General features: G+C 38.6%; 1 protein-coding gene across 7 annotated transcripts in view; it reads left to right on the top strand.

The window, feature by feature from the left end:
- The window catches only part of SUPT3H (SPT3 homolog, SAGA and STAGA complex component), a 279,545-nt gene extending 260,260 nt beyond the window's left edge, over positions 1-19,285 (top strand). For all 7 annotated transcript variants that reach the window (XM_074861396.1, XM_074861395.1, XM_074861394.1 and 4 more), the window contains one exon: positions 17,509-19,285. In XM_074861396.1, the coding sequence (XP_074717497.1) occupies positions 17,509-17,550 (42 nt within the window). In that variant the 3' untranslated portion in view covers positions 17,551-19,285. The remainder of the gene's footprint in view (positions 1-17,508) is intronic.
- The last annotated feature ends 656 nt before the right edge of the window (positions 19,286-19,941 follow it).

Genomic DNA, 19,941 nt, shown 5'->3' with positions numbered 1-19,941 from the left:
CCATGAGGTTATTTAAAGTCAGGAGGAATTAGGCTGTGACTACTTTGAAAGTGGTACAGATAGGAGCAGATATGTAGAAGACAAATGTTTAGTGCTGACCTGACATGCACACAATGAGTATTCCAGTGGGGTTTATTTTCACTCTAGCACTAGGTCTAGTCTGGCCCTGTTGACTGAATGCCTGTTAGTGGTTGGAGTGCATCTTTTGATTTGGTTTTATCCAAAAAGAGTTCAGTTAGTGTGCTCTGAAATCATGCCACGGTGCAAACAAATGTACAGTAAGTGGGGATGAATGGGAGATTTGTTTCAAAGCTGCACCCCTGTTCCAAACTAAAATGCTTCCTTAGATGTATCCTTTTGAACCTGACTTGGACATTTTAGTAAATCCAGTCATGGACTTATCTGGATCAGCTGGTTCTTACATATTTCTGTGCATGTGGCAAAAAGGCTTCGTAACATCCCAGTTGGACATGTTCTTTTCACATGAATGTTACCGTTATTGTGGAGACAGTCATAATTGCTGTTCTTATAACTTGTATTTATGTAGAAAAGCAGTACCAGAGAAATTCAAGTTAGAAATAAGGCACAAGGAAATTAACAGTCGAAGAAACTACCAAGTGAAGTTCTGCATTGTCTAGTTCTTGATGACTTGAAATAGAGGTCAAGTGAATTTCTGGAAAATGTGCTTTTGTTAAACTGCTTACTGGCCCAAAGTAGGGGCAACGGGCTGAAATTCTGTGGTCTGTGGTACGCAGGAGGTCAGACTAGATGATCTAATTTTCCCTTCTGGCTTTAAACTGTATGAATGTGAGCAATTCCCCTGATTACAGGACACTTCTGGTCATTGAAAACTGCAGGACTGAGCTGTCAGTTACCAGTAAATAACATTCTGCCCTCAAATTAAGAAATTAATTTTAGGATATCACATTGTTGTATCCTGGTTTATGATGCAGAGAGCTTTGTGTTAGCAAGGTAAAAAACCCTACCACATATAGTATGATTTAGATTAGGACAACTGTGTATTGTAAACTTAGCCTTTGCTATTGCTTATCACAGTTCAGATTCAAAATCGGAGCTGAAATAGGACTTTGTTTTAGAGTTTCAGTGCCAGGAAGGTTAACGGGTTATTGACAGCTTTAGGAATGAAATGTCAGGGAGGAAATTAGAGCAAACATGCATCATGAGCCAGCACACAGCATGGCTGGTTTTAATAGACACGGCAGATCTTCTGTAGTAACGCCTCCATTAATAGTGCAGTTATCACTGTTTCCAGATGGCGTGATCATAAACACACAGAGCTTTTGCAGGGACCTATAATTTATCCTGATCCCTTCCTCCTCTGGATTCACCCAGAAGGAAGGCGAGTGGTACCACAGCCCACCCCAACTGTTTTCTTTTTTTTGCCAGGAAGTGTGGGGTGGGGGCAGGATTACATCTGGGGGTCCGTGGAGCCCACCAACAGAGACTGCTCTGAGTCTTTATTGAACAAGAACATCCTCTGCTGTTCTTAGCCACTTCCTTCTCACTTCACTGTATCACTTGTACTGGGCTGTCCCACACCCCATATTAGAAGGTACGTTGCAGTTCTTTTGCACCCATTTTAGACCCTCGATCTGCCTCTTGTTTTTTTTCTTTTCTTCTTTAAATCAACATTTTATTAATTAAGTACACATTCGTTCTCAATGAGTTTCACTCAACCACTGCAAAATCATAATTACGGATAAGAACTTGGAAAATTAGGAAATGGGAGATGTTTTTAACTGTATTTTTGACAAAACATATTCCTTGAAAAATTTATACACTGCTCTAGTCTTCACAGTATGTATGGGTTTGAACATATTTGAGAAGTAGAAAAATAAGGAGTGTCTCCTAAAGAAGAAAACAGCAGCAAAAATACGTTTTCCTATCTACTAATATAAAGATGCAGCACTGTGAAAAAAGCATGTCTCAAAATACACTGAAATGATACAGTGTTCTGTTCAGAAATCTCAGATCTTAGTGTTTCTAGGAAGTAGGAGATACAGATGGCAATTTAAAAAAATTTCCTTATTGTAAATGCATTAAGAAATTTTACAGTTCTCAGTTTAGATCCCTGGGTCACCTAAGCAAGCGTATATGTGAAAAAAAAGGTATTTCCTTTTGGCCTTTAATTGTACAAAAAGGAACAATATGCATTACCAATGTATTTCTTTGCTGTGTCTGTCTGATACAGTTTGGAGGAAGGAGTGGGAAAAGAAAGAAGGATCCAGCTTCTACTAAGCTCTGTTTGATTTTGAAATGTTTGGGTATTTCCAAAAGCCAACTCTGGCGCCTTAAATCTTGCTTTCATCACGAAGATGGTAATTCAAAATAGTTAGCTGAATTTTGGTTAGTACAGCAGCAGGTCTCTTTGTATCTCGGGTTTTTTTTGGTATTTGTAAGTAAACACGCATGATTTATAGAATATTTTATTTCAGTTATTTTGACTTTGCCTTTCACCTCTTTGACCTAGAAAATCTAGAGTGCTTTAATAACCAGTGTCCTTGTTAGAAACTTATTATGTGGCTCTTTTTGGAAAGGCAAGTTGAATATGTGGCATAGTGTAAGGAATTTTGATGTAATTTGTTTAGAGAGGCTGTTGCTTGACAAACCTTTTCTGAACAGGCTACATGGTAACTGAGAAATTGGAAGTCTCAGGGCTGGACTGGATAATGGACAATAGATGCTTTCACTTCTGTTGCCTGTTCAAATCCAATCTGTCAAAGATTGAAAATTGTTCCCTTTTCATACTGGGCAAGTGGCCTGTGAGTAATTAGTTGGTTGACTCTGCCTGGTGCCTGATTAAAATTTGCCCACAAGACAAAAACGCCACTCCATTTGGCACCCTGGCTGGTCGCTTCAAAAGCCAAAGCTGAATCAGCTTTCCTATATTCTCTTCCAGATCAGGACCAAGATGTTTTATTGTTCAGTGTGGACTTGCTTATATTGTTTGCCCAAGCTTTGTTTTCTGTAACACCTGTGGCAAAAAAAAAGGTTGTTTCCTTTGGGATGGATGAATTTCATCCCCCTACAGAGGACCAGGATCACCCCATCAGCAGGTCCCCTTGAGGAATAAATATCACCCCAAAACACACTCTGCTCCACAATATCTCTGCATTTGCTAAGAGCTATGCAAGACTTAGTCATGCATTTTCTGTTGACTCATGTCCAGCTAAAGACAAAGGGAGGAAATATTACAGCAATTAAGTGACACCAATTTATCAAGGGAAAATAGAAGCTTGCTAGAAATGATGGCTGCGAGTTCATCCAGTCTCGGAGCAGGACAAACCTAGGGGCCACCATTTCTGGAGCAGAAGCCCCAGCCTTTCACAAGGCAAATATTTCCACAAAGGTGAAGTGGTTTTGAGCAATTTCTTCAACTGATTAGGCACAAACATGCTTCTCTGACACAAAGGTGGCATGTGCCCTTTTTTTTCCCCCCTCCATCTTGCTTTCTTTTCCTTAAGCGAACTGAATAATTACAGCCAAAAAAAAAAAAAAAAAGAAAACTGCATGCTTCATTTATATTTAATATCCAAGATTGAACTTAAGCTTGTGGGAAGTACGAAAACTCCCTCAAGCTTTTGAGGGCTCTGCACCCTGGATGCCAACTGCTGGCTACTCCAGATTGGTGTTTATGATCCTCCTGCACCTATACACAAACACTGAATTTCTCTTGCATGCCCAGTGCCCCCTTTGGTATTGCCAAAACTCTTCAGTCCTACAACTATCATAAGCAGTAAATCCAGTTTTCTGTAGTTTCTGCAATGACTGCTAACGCATTTATAGAGCCAAAAGCTGGTTGGAAGAGGATGAAGTAAGTTTTGGATGGCATTATATCAAGACAGAGAAGCCCTTCACTTCTTTACAGAGGGGATGATGTCAGTAAGAGACAAGAACCTGCAGAAATAAGGTTGGAAAGAAAAACAGCAGAGAGAGAGAGATTCTGGGCAAAAGTGAGTGACAGTAATGACTTACAGAAAGATGGGTGAGTGGGCTGGGAAGCAAGGGTTGGATAAACTCAACCAAGGGGCAAAGACAGAGATAAATAGAGGGAGAGATTTAATTAAGGTTAAAGAGAATGGAGTTGGTAATAAAGAGTTAGGAAAAAAAGCTGTCATGAGGAACAGAAAAAGGTGAACAGGAAAATATGTTGAAAGAAAATGAAAATATTTCAGGTTATCGGGGAACATTTTGTAGATTCTAAGAAATGAGTCAATGGTGTTGCACATTTTAGAAAACTGACAAGGAAATAAGAAGGAAAAAGCAAAGAAGAAAGAAGAAAAGTTTAAGTAGATATTATTTAAGGTTTATTTCTAAGCCTACTTAAAGTTTTAGCCACATAGCTCCTGGTGAAATGACCAGGATTGAAATAGCTAAAATCACTACTTGGCTTTCAAAATCTCAACATTAGAGTTTATTTAGTGGAAATGTTAGAGATTATATTACTATTATGCAATAATATATAATAACTAATGGCAAAATATACAAACTAGTATCTATATATGTTAAAAATATTGGCTAGCATAAAGAAACATAATGGTACAGTTACAAATTAAATATAGATTAACATAGATGGTTCCGTGCCTTGTCTAAAATCAAAAGTGTAGGGAAATAGGCAGAAAGGATTATTGTCTTTGAACACAAAGTCCATGTTTGTTTGCATTCTTTTTTATTCTGAATTCTACTACTTTTGAGATAAGATAATTACGTGTTTTGGGATAGGAGTGGTTGAAATGAGGAAATGTCTCCATTACACATTGAACTTTTGGAAAGTCACACCTGCATTCAAGACTCAAGTGTTAGAATAGCTCCAGCATCCAAAAAAGGTATCAGGATTTATGAAAGGACAAAACATCCTCAGTACACCTAGGGTGATGAACTCTTTTGAACCAGAATGTAAGCATGACAAAATTGGTCTTTGGAGTTCTATCTTTTGAAGAAGTGATTCCCTTTGCAGGTGCTGAACATTTGGAAATCCAACTCTGTTCTCTTAGAAGTCCAGCTGTGCTTTTAAGTCCATTTTAATTATAGCTGTTATTATCTATTGATAGGAGCAACACAAAATATGAGGTAACAGATCAATTCTTCACCCAAATGCTGTCTGTTATAAAGATGTACCTGTGATCCTGTATATATGGCTGTGTACTAATGTCTAAAAAATAGGTCTTAACCCCACTGAGGTTCCTCAGATTCTTCTCCCCTTAAAATCATGATCTGCTGTGAGAGAGAATTTTCCTTCCCACCCATAAAGATTTGAGTGAGAAGGTGTTGAACCCACCAGCTGATGCAGCATGGTAATCTGCATTAATCTCTACTAATTTAATATTTTTTCTCCATTTCATCATTTTAACATCTGAAGCATAGTCTGGCTTCTCTTGACCACTTACCCCAGAGTATTTATGCAGTACACTGATAAATGGGAAGCTGAAGAGTCAAAATCCTCACCGTAAGTGGGCTACAATAGTGTGTATTCCTGCCCTGTACAATGAAAATCATCTTGTTCATTTACAGTACGTGCTGATGGAGGCTTCTGTGCAATATCACTTACAGCCGTGTTGTCTTTGTAGATGCCTTCTACGATGTGAGAACACTGATGAGTGGAGGGGGAAGGGGCCAACCTTCCACTTACCATATGGAAAACATCTGTAACGGGCAACATAGCTCTCTCTAAAGAAATGTGTTGCTGTTTCATAGTTTCTTCAAAGTGTTACATAGACAAAAGGTATCAACTTGAATTTTTACCAGGGTTGAATGTCCCAGCCTCCAAAGCCGTTTACCGTAATACCAAAGTATTCTTTTAAATGAGACGAGCAGTAATGTTTTACACTGTCTCACACAAAAAGAATGTAACATCAACTGGAAAAGTATAGTGTAGTCAAAGTGCTCCAAAAATAAAACAAAAGAAACAATATCATGCCCTTTTATTGTGGCCCCTTAACTCTAGTCCTCTGAGAACAGCGCTGATTGATGTCAGTGATGCAACCTAAAAATTAATGTCAATTATCCAAAACAAAATGCACATAAGCGACGTTAAGGGTCTGATTTCAGTCCACAAAAGCCAGGAAATTCAGAGCTACTGGAGAGCCGAAAACCTGGATTTGACATTCCCATTTTACCAGCAGCCATTCTGCTGGGGGGAAGAGGAGAAACAAAGAAAAAGGGAGTTACACCATTACAATAAATAATGGGAGTGAGACAACACTCTCTCTCTTTGCTGAAGTCTGGATCCACTGGGTCCCATTAGCTTTAAGACCAGGAACTGCAATGTGTTCTAGTTCTGGGGCTCAGTAACTCCCCTACCACCTCTCTGCTTTTTTAAATATAAACTCTTTTATTGCTTTAGTAACAATAACATTTAATGAGACCTAACTAACTCTTCATTTACAGTAATTATTTACTGTTCTTGTATTTCCAGCCATCGGAAGTGGGGGTGTTGCTGTCAGCATGATTAGCTCATGTTATGCATTTGATGCAATAATTGCACACCCGAACAGGATCGACCCCGCGCTCTTTGATAAATGAACATGCAGTAATCGAGCTGTTCTGGTGTCAGCATGCACACAAATCAAAATGTTCTAACATCAAAGAAGTACTTATGAAAAAACTTTCCTACAGGATTTAAATATTCCTCAATGTTATTAAAAAAATATGGGCTGCGATATCATGAAAAGCCCTTGATGGAGTTACAAGCGGGTAATCCATCTCCCTATTCGTAAGCCTATATTTAATGACTGAACAATGGCAATCAGCCAGAAGAATCTCATGGCCTGGTCAGTTTGTTTTCAGACAAGTATCAGTTTTATAGATGTGCATATGAATGTATGTCTTCTGTAAAACTAGATAAAAAAGAAAAAGATGAGATGTGGTATTGAAGAAGAGAGTGTTTGATGTGATGGGTCAGACCATTGAGGTATTGTTAATGGCATTGCTCTGTCCTAGCATTTCAAAATAAGTTTCATTTAAGTAAAGTGTGCCATAGCAAGTAATGTGCATAAGTGGGTCTATGGAGAGGGAGTATAGTATGAAAGTTCAGAGTCTGCCTAGTTATTTCATTTTCTCCCCAAAGTAAATATTATTGCCCCTTACACAGACCAATCAATCGGAAATGACCGAAAGGAAGTTTTAGTCAATTCTAGGAAGGACATCTTGGAATTCTGCTATTCTCAGCAACCATCCGATGTCTCTGGGATGGCCGATTTTGCCAAGACATTAGGCAGGTAAGGAATGGATGGACAGAAAGACATTTGGAAAGATTATACATAACTTGAGCCACACTTTGGGGAGACTAGAAGTCCATCTTTCTTGTAAACGAGCTTTTCCAACATATGAACATGGATATAATGTCATTTAAAAAGTACAATGTAAAAAAAAAAAGCCTGTCCTTCCTTGGGATCCCAAGTTTCTTGGTACATCCTTGCAGCTCATAACTTGCTCTTTGAAGCTCTTTGAAGGTGCAACAAAGGCTCTTTTCTGTACAGGCTGCCTCACACAGGAGCCTGCAAGACTTTGAGCAGTCTTCATATGTTGGCCAATGTCCCATTAGCACTATTAGTGCTCGTTAGTCCCCTGTATAAATGCATGAAGGAGTCTGTCTGTTCTGCAGGTAGATGCTGTTTGGAACTTCTGGGGAGAGACCCAGGTCCTGAGGCAGCAGGACCAGTCCCTGCAGCATGAGTGGTGATCCGGAGGAGACCGCCCTCTTTACGTACCCCCACTTGCTCATTTACAAATGAAGCCACCCACAGTCGAGCTCTTCATATGCTCAGCATGTCTCAGCCCTGAGATCCTAATTGCAGGCTGTCAGGATATAGGGAGCAGGGCCACTGTCACACAGACCAAGTCGGGGGATCTGGTATTGTTCACAGATGACCAGATCATTCCTGTTGCCAATTTTTTTTCTTTCTCTTATTCACTTTGCATATACTGAAGAAATCTGTGTTCTTCATACTGCTTTCTTTTCCACATCCTCATGCTTAGATCTGACTTGAATGGGGTAAATGCATCATTACTTTGACAAGGCTGGCCAAAACTAAAATGGGTTGTTACTTAAGGAAGGAGCATCTTTCTGCAATTATCACCAATAACAAGTAAAGTGTTAACTGTGCAATGGAATTAACTGCTCTGCTTTATGTTTTTTATAGGCACATTGCATTCTTTGTATAAGGAGTAGGACATCCTGTATATAATTAAACAATAACCTTTAATTGCCTAAATTATAAATGCTTCCCGTCATCAAAAATCAAATAACAGTATCAATATATGCCTGGATTAAAGTTCAAATTAGGGATGGAGCTTTGATTTGAACGATAAGGGCATTTGGCTTTCATACTTAATGGACCATTTTTTAAGTTTGGATTTGATCCTGGCCTTCAGAAGTTCAGGAGGGACCAGAAAATGTATTTTGATTCAGGGCTATTTGTAATATAAATGTCATAAAACCTGGTAGTGTATAATAATTTATTCTGCTGCTAAAGTATTGTTTTAACTGGTTAAACTGCCTGAGCACTTGGATTTTTTCTCCAGTGTGTTACAGAAATACATGTGAAAGATCGATTGGATGCCATTCTGCAGCCTAATCCTAGGTAATTTATTCAGTTTTACCTGAGAGAAAGGTCCAAATATATGTTCTTCTGTTTTTAATCAGTCTAACTACAATTGATTCAACTTTTGCCTGAATAAGGAGTGAGTAAAAACTAAGCGAGAGCCTCAAGATTTGGCTCCCATTCATTAACCTCAGGGCAGACTTCATTTTGTATGATTTTTAAGCTATTAAAATGTTGGTTGGCTTCCATTTGAGCTCAAATTCCTAATATCACCAAATAATTATGTGTAGATGATGAAATGAAAAAACAGGCATGTAGTCTCCAAACACGCATTTCAGTCTGGGTGGCTGAAATGGCTCGTAACATTCAATGCATGAAAATGGGGTGGATTGAATAAATTAGCAGAATCACAAAAGGAAACCACTATAGGAAATAGTTTTACACGTGTAATCACTGAAATACTCTAGTGAATGTGTCAATCTGTACTAAATAAATATATTTGTTTATAGACATGCTCTGTATTAGCTTCCACTCTTTCACAGCACTTTGCCAAACAAAATCCCACTAGAAGTAGGATGTTCGCACCCGAGTAGGAGTTTCTTGGATAAATATTTTTTCTATATTGAGACCAAAACCACTTCTACAAATTTCAGACTTTGATTGAAATAGTATATTTCTTTTGCTTTTTTTTTTTTTTTCCTTTTTTTTTTATTCCCATCTCCTCCACTGGCAACCACTGATGCATTACCTTAATTCCTCTTACCTCCCACCGCTCCGGTGAGCAGGCGCCCTGCTGCAGACAGAGTGCATCAGTCAGTAAGGAGCAAGGCTAGAAGTGGCCGCACCCGAACGCCGCCACCAGCAAAGGGCCTCGGAGCCTGAGAAAATTTCTCTGTTTACAGACTGACTCTCTGCTCTATGTTGTTGGTTGGGTTCTCATTTCCCCGGTGAAATGCTTCGTTGAATCAAAAGGCAGAATAGAGGTGCTATGCCCTCTGCACAGAGCATTCATAGGATGTTTTCAGGGGGTGGGGGAAGAGAAGTATGTTGCAAAATGTCATTAGATGCTCCTTTTCATTATAGTTTCAACAGTTTTAAGAAAAAAATGTTGGTGTACTGTCTTGTTTTGTCTAAATAATTTAATGTATTTCGAAGTGCTACCCGCTCCACCTATCCAATAACTGCCAATTTCAGCATTCATTTCTGTACATCTGGTATTTTAACCATTACAATGGAAGGTATAATGTAATGAAAATAATAATTATGGAAAGACACACAGTGTTTTCAAAACGCCGTGTATTAGCTCTATAATCAAGCAATCCTCAAAAAGGTTTTCAGTGAGTGATAGTATTTCTGTTTCAAAGGCAGGGGAACTTGAAACACAGAGACATTAAGTGGTTTGTCTGAGGCCACACAGCAAGTAAGTGTCAGAGCTGGGAGCAGAGCCCAGCCCTGGCTCCTGCCCTTGTACTCAGACGACTGTACCACACCATATTGTTTCCAAATAAATTCGCTAAAAATCATATGCTGAGCTCATGAGCAGTAGTGACATGGAGGGGGAATTTAACCTCTTCTGTCACTTCCTACAGAAAAAATCCCTGAGCTTCTACAGGAGTAGAAGGAAACCTTAAAAAGTCAAGAAAAGCCACCCTTGGAGAGAGGGAGCCATCCAGGTTATTTCATGCTGAATTACTCTCAGGTTGAAAGATTCTTTTATTATTTAGTGGTATATTTTCACATGGGAGTGTTGTGACTGTGCAGTGCCCTGAGTCATAAGCTAGAGGTTTCAGTATCTAACCATACCTAGTCTTTTCTTTGTATGTCTCAAGGGTTCCAGCTTTAACTTCATTCTCAGATGTAATAAAGTTGCTGGCACATATTATTGCTGCTGTACAGCTAAAGCAGCAAGTTGAGACACATCAGAAGAGGAGACGTTGGCCTCTGAGCAACTCAAAAGTGTTTTGACCAGTTTGACGTAAGGTGGTAAAATTATTAGTGAACTAATTGTGATGCTCACGAGGAGATCAGGGATACTCAGGAACCACTGCATTTCCATTGCGGTTGGGGGGATTAAACTTTCCCAATTACACTGGGATCTAACAGGTCATGTTCACCTGTCTGGTGCCTCTTGGAAACCTCCTGTGTCCTTCGCCAGTAGCATGTCATGGGCAGACAGTTATGGGCCATTAGACCCACAGCAGTAATAACTTGCTGGATTTCGGCTTGCTCCACAGGAGAAGCAGCCTGCTCCCTCAGTCCAGGAAAGGGTGGTGATGGAGCCCAGCTACAGGTTTTGCAGCCTGGGGGAAGGAATTCCTCTCTCTGACTGTGAACAGAGAGCAGCGTGCGGTTGAAGTAGGGCTCAGAAGAGGAATTTCTATCAGTGTGCTGAGCAGCATCGCCTTTTCTCTGACAATTAAAAAGGGTTTCTTGCTCTCAGACAAATAAAGCCTATTAAAGTTGGTGGCAGTGATGGGAAGAACTTTGCAAAAATATGTTTGTTTTGCAAAGCTGGCTGCCAAGTATTGTTTTATAGTTCCATTTTTTCCTTCGTTCTCCACTGTTTACAGTACCCTCTGAGAAACTTAAAATGATCTCTCTCCCTACCAATTTTGTTCTTTTTTTCTTTTGGCAGACATTGGTACCCCACTCCCACACCCCAGTTCTTGCTTCAACAGAAGCCATGATCCTTTTGCCTTGTTTTTCTTTCTTATAATACCAGCCCAGCCCTGAGAACAGTGTTTGCTAGTCAACTGCAGCATCACAAATTTGGCCAAATGAGCTGAAGGATTGCAGTACAAGCCCTACATTCTGTTCTCCTTCCACTGTTGGTACTGCATGGAGTGTCTGATAAATACATTTGGTCCTTGTTTTTCAGAGATCCTACATTTCCATCAGCCTTGGGAATGTCGTTATTCCCAGTAGCAGAGAGCAGCAATAAATAGTTGGGTAGTTGAGATCTAGACTATGCTCTTTAACAGACTTGGATGATATATCCTGGATATATCCTGTTCCTGGACACAGCAACACGGTTTTATGTGATTATTGAAGAAGTTTACACCATTGGCAGATAAAAGGTAAACCAAAGCCCAGAACTGACTTTTCTGGAAAGCATTTTCTTACAAGCTGTTGAAGGGTGGTTTACTGAAGCATAATTTTATCAGTGCGTGATATTTGTGCCCACCTACATAAAAGTGTGCTGGTGATCTGGCCCCCTTCCTGGAGGGCAGGTACTCATGGTGTGGAAGCCACTGCTGTCTCTGGTATCTCACTGGATGGCTGAAGACCCGGGGAACAGACCTGAGAAACAAAGTTGTTTTGTAGGTGTTTGTTACACCTAACTGTGATTTCTTGGGGGCTATCTTCAGCACAAATGTAGTTGTGCTTTGAGAGGGACCATTATTGTATGGATAAGTCAATGCTGTAGCTTTCAGCACATCAGTCTAGCCCCATCATAAATGAAATTTGTGAGATTTCATGAATACAGCAGAGCGGATCATCCAGACCATTGTACAAGTTCATGATCTACTAAACTTGGGTGTTCATAGATATATATTTGGGATTTGTTATTCATTATTGACCATGTACTAGACATTATATACATAAAATTTTCCCTCGCCCTCTGAGTAATATCAGACATCTGTGCTTTGGCTACTGATTAAAGACGGGTTTGTAGAATTAGAGCCTTCAGTGCTATTGTTTTAAATTGGAGAGAGAATTATCCATTATATTTCTTTTGTAACATGTATGCACTTTTAATAAGGAGAGTTTATACCCACACAAATTTATTTAAACTTAAACAGAAGCAACTAATTCTAAACAACATATGGATTTTCTTTTTTAAACAATGTTGCTTATACTTTGCCTCCTAAACTAATTATTATTTTAATCTCTAAATAAGCTGACACTTCTTTGCATGTGGTTTGTCTATGCAGGCTGGGAAAAATTAGAGGAGTAACCTTTTGAGCACAGGGGTTTTAATGTACATATTTTTATGTACAAAGAGCTATGAATCTCTCCAGGATGACTTGTTTGATATTATGGCGGGTTAATGAAATTTCAAAGTTAACATTCCCCAAATAAAATGGAAAGAAGACACAGGGAGAAAAGGAGCAGATTTAAAATTAGAGAATCTTTGTGGTTTATGGGTTCCAGGTTATTTGGAATGGAATGAAAGTTAATGCTACATCCTTTTTTCCATCCTGCCAGCCAGTGTCTGATCCAAAAATGTCTCTTATTTAAAGGGCAGGGCTCCCTCCACTGTTCTTAAATAAAGGCTTTCACTGTCTGAGATCCAATTCTCCCTGATTTTCACAGTAACATTGTAAGACTGCATGAAGAGAATTACTTAATGAAAAAAAGTTTTGCATATGATTCCCCTATCATAAGTCTGTTGAAGTCATATGGTTTGATTTACATTTATGCAAATATCAGAGAATAGAGTAAAATTACCAAAGGAGGAAAGGACCGTGGCATGTCACAAACAAGATGTGCCTATTTGTATTTATGTTTGCTAATGAAGTTCAGCCAGGACTTGCTCTTTGATTATGATGTCTCTGTCTGCCATTCCACTTTATGCATTGTAATTAAACCATTTGCCCACACACATACAAGAGGACACCAAGAAAGAAGTTTTAAAAATGCTGTTCTGTAACTTGCTTATACAGGACCTATAATTCAGGATTTTTCATCTTTAAGTGATACAACAGACCTGTGGTATGACATTGTGCCTTAACTTTAATGTAAGCAGAACTGGAGGATTTGGCCCAATAAACTTTAGGGTCTAGTATGCCCACTGGAGATGTTTTATCCTAGACTTTACAAATTTTATCCCAAATAAGAATTAAGCATCAGCCCACTCAAGGATCACAGCTGCTTCTTTCTCTTGCCAAAATTATTCTTTCTCATCGTGCTACAGCTGTGAAATTATGCACTAGTGTAAATTGTTAACTGGAAACAATTTCTAGCTAAGGTGCCTGTTCAGAAGTCTTAGTTTTCTAATCTGATACATTACCTAATTGAGGAGTTCTCACATCTTCAGGTTTGGCTGGGACTTGTTTCTGTAAATCACAGCTTAAATATATCTTCTGTTAATAACGACATGATTATCTGCCCCTAAATTGGTCCTGTGAACTCTTCAGTAAACTGTTTCATTTTGTGTGATCTACTGTGGGGACAGGAGTTTTGCTGCCCTCTTCATGGAGACATTCTTTGTGGTTCTTCATAATGCGCTACTTCAGGCTACCACTACAGGAGAGACATGGGACTAAAAAAGAGAGTAGAAAACGGATGATTTTTCGTGAAATTTGGGGAGTTACTTGACCAAGACCTCTTGTTCCAGGTTGTGTTTTTAAGCTGTTAGTTTTCCTTTCTTTCACAAAACTAAGGGCAAAGCATGATCTTGAATTTAGGTGACTGAGAGCAGTGAACACTGCTCATCGTCTCTGCTTCATTGTACCTCCTATGAGACTGTTGGAAAAAAACCTACCTTCATTTATTGAATAATGATAGCATTGCCACAGACCTTTATATCAGAATCCAATATGCTTGAAGGATAAACATTTTCAAGGTAAGACTCCTGTACTATAGGCAAATAGAGGATGCCTGAGAAGCCATGAGAAGGTTCTTCCCATGGTGCCTAGATGGGCTGGGGTCAGGACAGAGAAGTAGGGGACTAAGCAGCAAAATCATCATGCCTCTCCCCTAAATGGGAGCAAGTGGCAAGAGTGGGCTGGGTAAGATGAAGGTCGTGTTTCTGCTTTCACTTTGGTCCAGCCTGCTTAGCTTCTGGTTGTGGATAACAGCTATCTGTCCTTTCACCTTTATTGAGGTCAGAGAAGTGGATGTAAAATCTTGTCATATGATAACAAGGAGCAAGAAGAGTTTCTGTGAGAGCCAGATTGGCCAAATAAGGTTATATCAACTTTTCAGAGCGTGGAATCCATTCTGGGAAGGTGAACTGTGTGATTTGTGCCAAGCTAGGTGATTTCCCATGTCTAAAAGGTGGTCCCTTGACCACCCGCGCACATAGCGGGTACAGTAACAGGCTGACAGACCTCCAACCATGGCAGAGAGTCAACCCACAACAGGAAAAATCAAAGCACAGGCTGGTAGACAGTAAATTTTGAGAGAAAGCACACAAAAAATTTGGATGCAGTAGACACTTTTCCAAGAAAGGCTCCAGGAGGGACCATGGGTTTATGTTATCTCCTGACACTGGGCTATAGCAAAACGTATCCAGCAAAATGGATACAGCTATGGCTTGCCATTTTAATCCCACATCAATGGTCTGCATCATCTTTATCTGTAATTCTGAGCCAAATAATTATATTTTTTAAAAAAATAGAATGGGTACTGCCAAAGTGGCATAAAGCACCCAGAAGTGTCATACAAACCCTTTACATGATATCAAACCACATTAAATGAGTGCCACGTACATATAAACTCTCTCTTGCAAGGGCACATACACATGCACATTTTATAAAAAACATCTTGCTGTTTCTCTTAACAATTCTTGGCATGTAAAGATAAGTCTTTTAATATCACAAATTCAGCTGCGTGTATCTTAAAGATATATGGTATAATTCAGAACTATGGGATGACTGTAAAAGAGTTTTGCTATGCATAAAAGCATTTCAGAGGTTAACCTTTATTATCAGTAATGTATCAAAATAAGAATGAAGCATTATCTTGTTATGGAATGGGATGAAACAAACTCCCTCCTCTGAAATACTGATTTTCAAAACAGTTACCTTTAAACTGGGGTTGAAGGTACAGATTGTTTCTGGGTAAAATGCTTCAATTTACAGCTAAATTCCGTAATAAAATATGCATATATCAGAATCACTTTCTCTGGCTTGGGAAGGAAAAATGTGTTGTTTTCATTATTGCTGAACTTCAAAATAGTTTAAGGAATTTTGTTGGTCCTTTCCAAAGAAATTGAACTTCAGGCAGAGATTAAAGCAGAGGAAATTTCAGCCCAAGGGCAAATGTTTCAGAAAGTTTAAAGTATGTGAAACAGGGAGTTAAGTAGGAAATAGTTCTCAGTCCTAACTATAGCCACCCTAGTTATAATATATTGCTAAATATAGACTGGTGGGTGTGTCCAACTTTCTGAAGGTGTTATCCTCTCTCCACTGAAACTTGCTTCTAAAATGACCTTTTCAGGGATATAACTAACCATATAATATTGCCCATGTTGGAAAATGTTAAACTTCATTATTTCCCAGGTGAGCCCAGCCAAGCCCAACTTTGCTTTGCAACCAAAATTCCTTTTGCAAAATTCAACCTTTTATCTTTCATGTGGATCCAACTTTATACTTGGGTTCATTTATCTTCAAGCAAACTGCACAATAGCCCTGAATATTTTTTGTTTATGTGTTAAAGGTTGTCACTTGTGTTATAAAGCTCTGTAAAAATATCAGGGTCAAGAAGCTAAAAACATTACTTTTGCATCAACTTCAAAATGCCAGCCATAATGGTTTGGGCAAGCTGCAGATCCAAACTCCCTTGGATTTGCTGCTTGTGGTTGTGGGAGTATATTGGATCCTTTCAAAATTATTGGCTAGTCTGTTTTTGTGCATTTCATGTTTGGGTATAGAGTCTTTGGATTTATTTTTCGTTTTGTTTGCGGTGATACTGTCATGTCTGATGACTGGCTATATATCCCAGAGCTAATATTCTGCTCTTTGACTTTAATGCCATATGCTGCTAGATTTCTATATTGAAGTATGGTGTTAATGTAAAGGATGCTGTAATGAACATCTTGTACATATTTCCTTTTGCATATTCAGTGTCTGTAAATGTCTCTCTGAATACATGCTTGATGTTTTTGAAACTATTTCCTTACAGTTCAGTATAAATGCTATTTATATTCAAAGTTGTTTGAGGTTATCCTTTGCTCTTAATGATACTCTTCTAATTCTAGTTTAAGAGAGGAGAAATTGATCCCACTGAAATTAATTAGGAAATTGGTAGAGCCACTAAAAATGGTAGTTATATATGGCGCTTCCTAAGTGCTTGAATTTAAGAGGTACAAAGTAAATCTGACAAAGCACTAACTGTAATGAAATAATTACTATACTTTCATTTCAAAACAATGACTGCTGAAGGTGAACCAAATAAAGCAAAAATATTTAAACTCCTTTCCTTTTTGAAGATATCATTAATATTAAAAAAAAAAAGGCAATACATTTTTAAACTGAGAATATCCCCTTAAAATATAGGGTTTCCAGTGTGCCTGGCGTAAAAAGGCATAGTTTCCTATATTGATTCAGAAAGAGATGTTAAAAATGCATGAAAGGTATTTTAGTAAGACAGTGTCACAGGATCTTTTAAAATTCTTTTCTCAGATGCTATTTAACTCTTGTGCTTCTTTACCATTGGAAATACTTGATCCCAGGTTACAATATATGGGATATCAAATTATTTTGTACTGACCAGAGGGTCTTTAAGATTAATTTGGTTTTGGGGGGTGGGGATTATACCGGTGTCTGTTTACATAGCTTTAGACTCAGACTATAAATTAGGTTTGGAAAACTGTAATTATTCAGTAATTTATAGACTATTAAGATAGGTTAGAAATGATTCCTGAACATAGTGAACAGAGAACGCATGTTTATAAAGGACAAACAGATTCAGCATAATAGTGTATTTTTGGCCTCATCTATTTTGCAGGCAATTAACAAAATAGGATGTTACATTTTTGCATATCTCTTGCTCTCCTGAAATAGAGTCACTAACCACTTGTTAACCACACTGATTTTTTAATAGACAAAGTGGTTGCTTATAGCTTCCCCACCAGAAATGTTCAGATTAAGCACACTATTAGATTGCAGCCAGAATAGTCTACAAAACAGGAAGAAAGCCTTGCCTTTCTCTCTGCCTTCTTCCCTTGTTTAAGTTGATGTGATAATTCATTACAGATTTTCTCTTTCTTTGACAGAGTGCCTACCGCAGAAACGGGATGACTTTTCTTGCCTGCTAATATGGATGTGGCTGCAGCAACAGGAAAGACAGTGTTATATTAAGGTGATTTTCTTTTCCCCTTCATGGAAGGAAAAAAAATACAACCTCCAATGTCTCCGTGTACCAGTGAGTGGGCTGGTTTGTTGTGACTATCTGCTGGCTGACTCTGTCTCTTTTTCCAGCCCCCTCAATCGTTATTCTTGTTTACTAGCTGGAACATTTAGCTAATTAATGGCAGGATGTTTGGGATAGGGTGTAGGTGGACAAGAATGCAGATCAGACAATGCTGAAGTTTGCAGGGGACTTGCTGCTGTCAGCCTCTTCCTGAAATGCGATGTAATTTTTATTTAAGTGTTTGAAAGTCTGTATGTTCTCCTAGAGATGTTTTTTTGTAAAGCAGGATGGTGCAGAAAGAGACCGGAGATAGACTGGGTTATATAGGTTTATATAGGTTATGTAAAGGTTATATAGGTTTTCCTTGTGATTTTTACAAAAAGAAAAACTGTTTTCCACTACTTTCCACTATTTTCCACTGATTCCTCACATCTGATTTTTAAGTGTTCAGACAGTGTAACCCAGTTTAATCCAGTGAGGGGCATTTTGATGAGTAGTAGCAAGTTCAGATCCAAACATATTCAGAAAAAAGATCAGGTGAACTGTCCTTTACCAGTTAGAGACTTGTCTTAGCCAAGGATAGGCTAAGTGGTCAGCCCCAAATTCTCAATATTTACATCTCCTAAGGCTTGAGCCATCACTCTCTGAAATCAAGGAAAGCCTTTGTAGTGATTTGGCTCTGGATTGGGCCCCTGTTTAGAAAAATACATCCTAAAGTATTTAAATAACTGTGTCTGTCTCAGTGGTTCTAGGCAAAGGCTTAACATTATGTACTTGCTCAGCGTTTGCTGCAGGAAGCAGATGTTGTCTCTGTTGTTGACAAAGGCAGTGTTACTGTTGGATTTGGTTAAAGAAGAAACGGGCTCTTTTTTGCCTTTTTTATATTTTAGTTCATGTTGTTTGTTTTCAGATTTATTTTTTAAATCTCAGTCCCTCCCTCTATGCTTCTTCCCATCCCCTGCTCCTCCAGCCTTTGCTGGCCTCACAAACACATTCATTTCTTCCCATAAAAACTGTACAAATATAGAGCTAACCACGATGATGCTTGACCAGAGTAAAGGCCTCATGACTTCAGCCCGTCAGTGGGATCTACCGGCATGTACTGCCCATGTCCCTGTGGTACCCCTCGGCCCTGGGGTCTGCTTCAGCCACTCTTAGCCCAGGCTTGAAATCTAACTTAAACCTCAAATTAAGACAGAGCACTCAGTGGATTGAGAGGAGATCAGCAACGTATTACTTTTATATAGTGCAGCCGTCCTCCTCTTCTGTGCTTAGTATGTGAGGTCTTAATTTTTACTCCCACTATATGCTCTTGTGGTCATTTATAAGTGGTTTTGTTGCCCTGCTTTCCTGGACCTGCTTTTGAAAACTTTTAAAAAATATATATTTTAAATAAACAGAAAAATATCTCTTTGCAACCAAAATACTGTAAAAGTGAACTTTGTGCATCAAATATTACTTTCATTCATAAATTGCTTTTTTCTTTTACCTGCTTACACTTCTGTTTTCTGGAATTAATCTGTGTGTAAAGGACTAAAAGTAATGTGTACAATGCAGTGTATTAAATGAGGGGGGGAAGTTTTCTGATGTTCCATCTGTGCTTCTTGAAATATATGATTAAACTTTTCTTTTTATCATCACTCTTATTTTTGTTGGCGTCCTTAATCATGGAAAATTATATGCTTGCTGTAAACATGCAGACTTTTTAAAAGGACACCAGCATTTATTGTATTTGGTTTCGATCTGCAGGGATATAGACAGAAGAAACCATTTCAGGCACTGGGTACTGGAATCAAAATTCCTTCCGTAGCTGTATCTCTCCCAGATTTTACATTTTAAAATATGCATAAGCAGGAAAAATACTGGCACTTATTTTTTACTGGTCTACTTAAAGTCCCAGAGAATGAAGACTCAACATACATTTCTCTCAGAAATATGACAGATCATGTTTTTGTTGGTCTGCTGTATGTTTGTCTATCTTGAACAGTCTGACAGGCAATTATTTATAAAATCTGGGTTTGCCCAGTAAACCCATATAATAACCTTTCACTGCTCTAGACAAGTCAGTGAGCTGAATTTAGAGTAAAACAAGGTAGGTTATGTCTCCCTATCTGGGACTAACCCAGTTTATTCTTATTTTGGGAAGTAATTGCTTTTTTTCTCATCTTCAGAATTTTCTTTAACTGTTTAAAACAAAAATGAGACCATTAGGACTCATGCTGCATGCGGAGTGTGTCTTTATGAGCTGCAGCAGCAGAGATGTGTGATTAAGCTGGTACTACACATTTTATCTTAA

The sequence above is a fragment of the Strix uralensis genome, chromosome 3 (genome assembly GCF_047716275.1).
Source record: "Strix uralensis isolate ZFMK-TIS-50842 chromosome 3, bStrUra1, whole genome shotgun sequence".
Classification (NCBI taxonomy): Eukaryota; Metazoa; Chordata; class Aves; order Strigiformes; family Strigidae; genus Strix; species Strix uralensis.
The sequence above is the reverse complement of the archived record's forward strand: the minus strand, read 5'-3'. Positions and strand labels throughout refer to the sequence as shown.